The 9,248-nt window shown below is 45.2% G+C and overlaps 1 protein-coding gene across 1 annotated transcript in view; it reads right to left on the minus strand.

Annotated features, from left to right (window-relative positions):
- LOC117957200 (protein MTSS 1-like) overlaps positions 1–9,248 on the minus strand; it is a 51,826-nt gene that overhangs the window by 37,600 nt on the left and 4,978 nt on the right. The window contains exon 2 of the mRNA XM_034892797.1: positions 1,254–1,316. Within this exon, the coding sequence (XP_034748688.1) occupies positions 1,254–1,316 (63 nt within the window). The remainder of the gene's footprint in view (positions 1–1,253; positions 1,317–9,248) is intronic.

The raw sequence follows: 9,248 nt of genomic DNA on the forward strand, positions 1-9,248 counted from the left end.
CTATCTCTGTGTGTGTGTGTGTGTCTCTCTGTGTCTGTGTGTGTGTGTGTGTGTGTGTGTGTGTGTGTGTGTCTGTGTAGTAGAGTTGAGCTTGACATTTAAACACTTAATGAACGCTTTATACACTTTGTTGCTAGTATTTCCACCAGTAGAAGACTTTAACGGTGTTTGTTGTTGTTTCTTTGTGTGAGTCATCGACAACGTCTTTGTCCGGGACCAACTGACGTATATTAATCTCATTTAAATGTGTTTATGGATTTAAAGGCCTTATAAAATGATGATTTCTGTGTTTGTGAGGTCGTGGTTGTATATATAGAGATCAAAACTGTGCAACTTTAAGAAACACATTCACAAACTTGAAAACACAAACAGATAACACAATGTTAAAAACAAATGAGTAAGTGGTCGGGTTGGTTCAGCGGTAGAGCGGGCGCACATGTACTTCAAGGTTTCTGCCTCGATGCAGAGGCCCAGGGTTCGACCCCCACCTGTCTTCCCCCTTTCTCACCTAGCTGGCCTATCAAATAAAGGCAGAAAAGCTAAAAAAACAACAGATGAAGTCTTTCTTCTATTGCGTGTTGTGCTCTTCTGTTGCGTTTTGAGCTCTTCTGTTGCGTGTTGTGCTCTTCTATTGCGTGTTGTGCTCTTCTATTGCGTGTTGTGCTCTTCTATTGCGTGTTGTGCTCTTCTATTGCGTGTTGTGCTCTTCTATTGCGTGTTGTGCTCTTCTATTGCGTGTTGTGCTCTTCTATTGTGTGTTGTGCTCTTCTATTGTGTGTTGTGCTCTTCTATCGCTCTTCTGTTGGGTGTTGTGCTCTTCTATTGCGTGTTGTGCTCTTCTTTTGTGTGTTGTGCTCTTCTATTGCGTTTTGTGCTCTTCTATCGCTCTTCTATTGCGTGTTGTGCTCTTCTATTGCGTGTTGTGCTCTTCTTTTGCATGTTGTGCTCTTCTATCGCGCGTTGTGCTCTCTTCTATCGCTCTTCTGCTGTGTGTTGTGCTCTTCTATCGCTCTTCTATTGCGTGTTGTGCTCTTCTATTGCGTGTTGTGCTCTTCTATTTTCTATTGCGTGTTGTGCTCTTCTATTGCGTGTTGTGCTCTTCTATCGCTCTTCTATTGCGTGTTGTGCTCTTCTATTGCGTGTTGTGCTCTTCTATCGCTCTTCTGTTGTGTGTTTTGTGCTCTTCTATTGCGTGTTGTGCTCTTCTATTGCGTTTTGTGCTTTATGAATGGGGTGAAGGTGCTTTCTCGTTACCTGAGCTGTGACTGGAGCTTGCTGGCCTTGCTGATGAAGTCGTCCCAGACTGGAGAGCTGCCCTGAAGAGAAAAGAGGATAAAACATATATATCAGAACAGGAAGATCACTCGGACGCAGCACGGACCCGCGCCAAGGCACGCCGCGTTTCACGATGTCAGCGTTTCGACTTGAGGGGGCGTTAACGTGAACGTTTCCCTGTCTTGAAATTCATTTTCCCAATTGTTCCGACACCACATGAATGCAGCCCAAATTCCCCCATCGCTTCACAAAAGTGGAAAATGTGTTGAAAAAGTGGCGTATCAACCCCGTGATTCGGACCCGCTCCAAAAGGTAACGGCTTCTTCCTTCGCCCTGAAGAGAAATAAGGCAAGGCAAGGCAGATTTATCTGTAGAGCACATTTCAGCAACAGGGCAATTCAAAGTGCTTTAGACAAAATCAGTTAAAAAATAAAAACAGATAAAACACGTGAATTAAAAATAGAAACATGAAGACACATAAAACACAAGAGTAAAAGTTACAGTGCGGCATAAGAAATTAAACATTAAAAGAACATAATTTAAAGAAAGGCAACATCAAAAAGAAAGGTCTTCAGCCTTGATTTAAAAGAACTGAGAGTAGCTGCAGATCTGCAGGTTTCTGGGAGTTTATTCCAGATATGAGGAGCATAGAAACTGAACGCTGCTTCACCCTGTTTAGTTCTGACTCTGGGGACCGAGAGTAGACCTGTTCCAGATGACCTGAGAGGTCTGGGGGGGTCATAGTGTAGTAGTAGACCTGTCCCAGACCACCTCAGAGGTCTGGGTGGTTCATATTGTAGTAGCAGATCAGAAATGTATTTTGGCCCTAAACCATTGAGTGATTCATAAACTAGCAAAAGTACTTTGAAATCAAATCTTTGAGGCACAGGAAGCCAGTGTAAAGACTTCAGAACTGGAGTGATGTGATCCAGTATCTTGGTCTCAGTGAGAACCCGAGCAGCAGCGTTCGGAATCAGCTACAGCTGTCAGATTTTTTAGTGACATCTGTAAGGAAAAAATCTCAGAAGTCTGGGATCACTGGGAGACCCCCAGACCTCCGTCGTTATAGGTTATAGGAACCTCCAGATACAACCAACTGGGCAACAACAACAGCAACCTCCAGACCAAATACGACCAACAACAACAGCAACCTCCAGACTAAATACGACCAACTGGGCAACAACAACAGCCACCTCCAGACTAAATACGACCAACTGGGTAACAACAACAGCAACCTCCAGACTAAATACGACCAACTGGGCAACAACAACAGCAACCTCCAGACTAAATACGACCAACTGGGCAACAACAAAATCAAGCTCCAGAGTGTAAACCAGACCCAGTTACAGGATGAAGTAAAGCAGCTGAAGAACAGAACTGAAGGTAAAAAGTTATTGTATTATACACATTTACATCATAGACCTTGATTGTGTAGTTACGTATTATAACGCCGTCTCTCACATTGTCAACGTTTCGACTTGAGGGGGCGTTAACGTGAAATTTCCCCAATGGTGAAACCGATTTTCCCAATTATTTTGTCACCATGTGAATGCAGCACTGAAGCCCCATCTCTTGATGTCAATGAAAAGTCCTCAACCAAAACAGCATCAGATGCAGCCGTGAGCCGACAGAGAACAAGGCGACGGATCAATATGCCGATCCATACGCACCCCCCCCCCACCCCCCACCCCCCCAGAGGGAAACTAGGCTGCAGAGATAAAAACACTGACCGCTGCAGCCACACACACACACACACACACACACACACACACACACACAAAGAGATGAAACTGGGGTGCAGAGCTGGAAACACTGGCCGCTGCAGCCAGACACACACACACACACACACACACACACACATACACACACACACACACACACACACACACACATAGATAAATGAAACTGGGGTGCGCTTCTCATGTCAGCGGGGTCCCCTGATGTTTTTGGGGCGGGTGGGGCTTCTTTTTCCACTGCAGTACAACATCTGAGGACCTGCTCAGTGGTTTCTGTAGTTTAGAATCCAATATTTTAAAAAAATACAACAAGAATGCTAAAACTAAAACTCACTTTTTAAATCTTATACCTTGTATCAATACATTATAACAAGTATTACGTTTCAATATTTATGGTCACAGGTTTATACAATTTATATTATGCTACCGACTCTTGCTTCATTACTCTAATTACACGTTCAATTTGATTTTAACGTCACTTATACCGCAATATTGTTTCTTGTATCATGGCAACCGCACTTTAAAATACCTTTATTCTACGCCATTTTGCTTCCTTTCAGTCTACCCTACAATCATTGTCTACTGTTTGCCTGTTTTTCTTGTGTGTTTACTTGTTATTGAAGAAAATGCTGCTGCGGTAATAAGGAAATTTCCCCGTTGTGGGATGAATAAAGTATAATCTAATCTAGTCTAATCTAATAATTATAATATAAAGGGGAAAGACTGGATCACTAAAGACTGCAGCCTGAAACAAGGATCATGGAGATGAATCAACATCTCTGCCAAAAATGGCCGTTAAAAGATAGTTTGTTGTGTTTTATGGTATTTATGGTGTTTTATGGTACTGCATTTCTATTTGTACTTGTAGAGCATTGTCCGTTGTCATTATCCATGATTTCATCTTAACCTTTGACCCTCTCACTGCGTTTTCATTTCCTCAAAAGTTGATGGGAAAAGTTGTTTAGCGTCAACCGCTAACCAAGCTAGCGTTAGCTGGCAATTCTTTTTGTGACCCATATTTTTGGGAATTTTATTCATAAATTTAGACACCATCAACCGATACAAACCACCACAAACAACACACTGAGACATCAGCGTGCGTCGCGTTAGCTGGTAATTTATTTTCAGTGCTGCCGTACAGATAAACAGCCCCAGTGCCCAGATGTCCAGGTACACCCTCCGAGGGATTGTTCGCTTCAGGAGGGTTGAAAATAAATCGGCAACTTTCCCTCGTTAGCGTTTAGCGCTGCGCCATTGCAGGGGACGGCCCATTTCTCCGACACCCCATTGTTCCAACCTCTCAATAACACCCAAAAATCCCTTTTGGTCCTAAAACCCGAGTGAACACAGCGAATTTGACTGCAGTACATGTGACGGAGAGGCATGGCTGGGTTAATTTCCTGTTATCTGGTGTAGTCCACACTAGTGGAAACACGCCTTTCTGTCACATCTATTGCAGTCAAATACACTGTGTTCACTCGGAAGGAATCACTGCACATGGCTAGGCACTGGTAACGACATTTTGAGCATGTTTTGAGGCTGAAAAAAAGGTTAAAACTTCCCCTGTTTGAGCCTGTTGAAATCAACCAGAATTCTCCTTTTAAAAAAAGGTCCCATGGCATGAAACTTTAATTTCATGAGGTTTTTTAACATTAATATGAGTCCCCCCAGACTGCCTATGGTCCCCCCAGTGGCTAGAAATGGCGATAGGTGTAAACCGAGGCCTGGTTATCCTGCTCTGCTTTTGAGAAAATGAAAGCTCAGATGGACCGATCTGGAATCTTGCTCCTTATGACATCATAAGGGAAAATGTGACTTCCCCTTTCTCTGCTTTGCCCGCCCAGAGCATTTGGCCCACCCGTGAGGGAGAGAGACACGACGGCTTTCAAACAAGCAAAGCATGGCAGTCGATCAAGTCCACACCCCCAGACTCACCCTTGCCCCCCCCCTCAAAAGCTACAGACACATAAATGGGAAATACTAAGGAAGGCTCATTGCGGGACTTGCTCTAGTGGCTGTAATTCTGCACCAAGGCTGAATTTTGGGAAAGAGGGGACCACTAAGGGCGCGCTAAACCAGAGGAAGCCTGCCTGGCCGGCGTCGGTCACTAGTGCGTCTGCTCGGTGGGCCGCATAACTTTTTGGGCTTCGCGTGCCGCCGAGCAACTCACATAGACATGAACAGCGCTCCGCCTCGACCGCTGCATCCGGTTCTTAGTCTACATCCGTGCTTCGAAACAGCAGTCCACAGACCAATGGGGGACGTCTCTGCTGCTACGCCCATTATTTTCACAGCTTATGATTTTGTCCCTTCTTCTAGTTTTACACTGTAGCCTTTCTATGAGCGGATTTTGACACGTCCACTATGTAAATGAAGGACAATTACAGCAACTAATACACCAATTATTAAAGCGTTTTGTACAAAGGTTGCCCCCCCCTTGAAAGCCGCACTCTGTGGGCGTTTCCTTGTGTCATCGACAGCGTCATCCCTCTCTAACCGGGCTGTGGGTGCTCAGCCTCGTTCTGCTGGCGAGAGTGATGCTCGGGAGTCATCGCCTGGCTACGGTCGCTATGGTTACGCAGCTGCAGAGGGGCTTCAGACAGAGAGGGATATTGTGGGGAGTGGAGGGTCACACGTGCATGCTTCCTCACACACACACACACACACACACACACACAGTTTTTCCCTAGTGTCACACATTTTCTTGCTTTCTTCGTTTCTCTTGCTCTCTCTTTCATATTCAACACAGGTATATTTGAATTAATCTTCTTCTCTTGCTCACACACACACACACACACACACACACACACACACACACACACACAGCCTTTGTTACTCATTATCAGGACAACAGAAAATCTGCAGACGCACAATTTTCCACTAACATTTCCCGAAAATTTCCGTTTGGGCCCGTTCATCATCTCTTCCTCGACACACTGTGCATACACACCACACATCTCATTACATCCTCACACTGTCGAGAACACACAGAGACGAGGGCGGGGCCGCTGCATCAATCAGTCTCTGAGGACATAAATTGTCACCGTGGTAACAACCCGGAGGCGGCAGCAGCCTGCGGGTCCTTCAGGAATCCTCTGCTCTGTTTGTTTGGCTCACGCTTTAAAACATGAAATCCCTGTTTGCTTCTTCTTTCTCGCTGATCCGCTGAGATAATAACACTCATCTGGTTCCTCACACTTCAGCATGACTGTGTGCTCCCGTGGTGCTAAAGCCAAAGACAATAAAACGCCTAAATATTCATTCTAGATGTCACTTTCTTCTGTGAGGCTTTTCAAGCATCTACTTTCTCTATAGGTGGATCACCCTGAGGAGGTTTAGTAGGTAGGGGTCCAAGATATACCGCCTGTAGCTAAGTCTCCATCTACACGGTTTTATCTGATTTAAGGGATATTCAATGAAAAATGGCTTATGGAAACAGTAAAATTTGATGGAATATCATGAATATCGACTCAGAGGACATACGTTTGGTCTCATCGGACTTTATCAATACACGGATTACGCGAAAAACGTTGATAGAAAACGTTATTTGCCGAATAAATGATGAATTGCAGTTAAGTTTCAGGTCATTTTATGGTTGCAACCCGCCACAAAACGAAGAAGTGGTAGTTTTAGTTCATTCGGGCGTCAACAAAGACGGATGGAAGTGGAACAAAAAGCAGACGAGAGACTTTCTGAATTCATCGGGAATCGGACATGGCCGACAAATCTTAGGACGAGCTGTGGGACGTCCTGCGTCTTCACTGGAAGACGTTCAAACAGCGAGACATGCAGCGGTGCTGGAGGGACAATAAAAGCCAAGTTGCATCGTCATAGCAATGTGTCGTTAGTGTTGTTTTCTAATTATAGCTCGATATGTCCCTATCAGCTGGCACTTAAGCACTATTACTACTTGTCCGATATTGATCATGTGTTGGTAGTCGGGGCGATCCATGTTGTCTAGAATCACCTTGTTCACAAATGTTTGCTTTAATGTTGTGGAATCAGTGTGGAAATGAATGGAAACACCTTAAAATGTCTCAAATCAATGCCACACACCAATTTTAACGCAATGTGACGTCATTACGCACGGGCAGAGTTGGGTAGAGGAGCCAAAAATTGTACCCAAGTAAAAGTACTGTTACTTCAGAGTAATATGACTCAAGTAAAAGTAAAAGTAGTCATCCAAATAATTACTTGGGTAAGAGTAAAAAAAAAAAGTGCTTGATGAAAAAAAAAACTACAAGTAGTGAGTAACTGTTGAGTAACGTCTGATTTATTTCTCAACACAAGCATCAATCAGACCGACAAAGACACAAAATAATCATCTTTAGGCTAATTATAGTTCATCCAATCAATAAAATTAATTAAAATGAATTTGCTAACTACAAAATAGCTTAAGTGAGCGACTTGTCACATCAAATTTGGATGTGCAAAACATGCCGTTTGTAACCTAAAAGACAAACATCCACCAATCCACAGCAAAAACTAAAATAACCAGATAAATATTTCAGATAATTTGATTGACAAGTGGATGAAAACTTAGCTTCAATATCGTTATCGCGAGATCACGTTGCACGTTATAACATCAAAGGGTGCAAGATATTTCTACTAAATATCGATGGCATTATATCAAAAGTGTCGCAGTAAGTGTGCAGTATTCTGTTTATTTATGGAGCGCTGCATCCCGCAGGTCGTCTCTGCGGCTCAGTTGTGTTTGATTTGAAACGTCATCATGATCACGTTTCATTGGCCAGTCGCACGTTGTGACCAACCAAAAGGGAGCGTACCACGTGTGTGCATGTTTGGACAGAGTGACGGGAAAACAGAACGAATCAGAGAAGAGAAATGTAATCCTGGAGAACATTTAAACTTGAACAAACAACGGCCATTTCAGACATGACTGTGTGAGTGAGTAATTGGAATAGTATTAAATATAATAAAGCTAGAGGGAGACCTGGCATACAGCCTGATCCGGTTAGGGAGAGTTCTAGCCTGACCAGGCTCCTCTCTTTACCCTGGCTCTCCTAGTTATGTTGTACTAGTTTTAGACAGCTGGGGACTTCCTTTGACACTCTCTCCTCTATCTTTCTATCTTTCCATTTATGTGCATCTGTGTCCCAGAAATGCTCGTTACTAACCTAGTTACTAACCTAGTTACTAGCCTAGTTACTAACCTAGTTACTAGCCTAGCTCTGGGGAGTCATTCCCCGGAGTCCTTATGTTCTTTTTTCCCCAGCATGGCTCCAAAATCATGGTAGCAGCTGTCATCATGGTCCCGCTACACGTTCTGCGATGCCATGTTCATCCTGCTACGTCCTGCTACGCCCTGCTACGCCCTGCTACGTCCTGCTACGTCCTGCTACGTCCAGCTACGTCCTGCTACGCCCTGCTACGTCCAGCTACGCCCTGCTACGTCCAGCTACGCCCTGCTAAGTCCTGCTACGTCCAGCTACGTCCAGCTACGTTCTGCTAGGTCGAGCTACGTCCTGCTACGCCCTGCTACGTCCTGCTACGTCCAGCTACGTCCTGCTACGTCCAGCTACGTCCAGCTACGTCCAGCTACGTCCTGCTACGTCCAGCTACGTCCTGCTACGTCCAGCTACGTCCTGCTACGCCCTGCTACGCCCTGCTACGTCCAGCTACGCCCTGCTACGTCCTGCTACATCCAGCTACGTCCAGCTACGTCCAGCTACGTCCAGCTACGTTCTGCTACGTCCAGCTACGTCCAGCTACGTCCAGCTACGTTCTGCTACGTCCAGCTACGTCCTACTACGTCCTGCTACGCCCTGCTACGTCCAGCTACGTCCAACTACGTCCAGCTACGTTCTGCTACGCCCTGCTACGTCCGGCTACGTCCTGCTGGGCCCTGCTACGCCCAGCTACGTCCTGCTAATTCCTGCTACGTCCTGCTGTACCTTGTAATGCCGCACAGTGCCCTGCTACGCCATGAACTACTACAAAGAACTACTACAAACTACTGTTTTTCAATTTTTGTTATTGCCACTTTTCATTCTAACCCCAACCGGCCCGTCAGACACCGCCTACCAAGGGTCTGGGTCTGGGTCTGGGTCTTGGCCTGGGTCTGGGTCTAGGTCTGTGTCTGGGCCTGGGCCTGGGTCTGGGTCTGGGTCTGTCCCAGGTTTCTGCCTAAAAAGAAGCTTTTCCTCACCACTGTCACACTGTTGCTTGCTCTGGAGGAAACTACTAGACCTGTTGGGTCCTTGTAAATTCTGGAGT

Source organism: Etheostoma cragini, chromosome 14 (assembly GCF_013103735.1).
Source record: "Etheostoma cragini isolate CJK2018 chromosome 14, CSU_Ecrag_1.0, whole genome shotgun sequence".
Lineage (NCBI taxonomy): Eukaryota > Metazoa > Chordata > Actinopteri > Perciformes > Percidae > Etheostoma > Etheostoma cragini.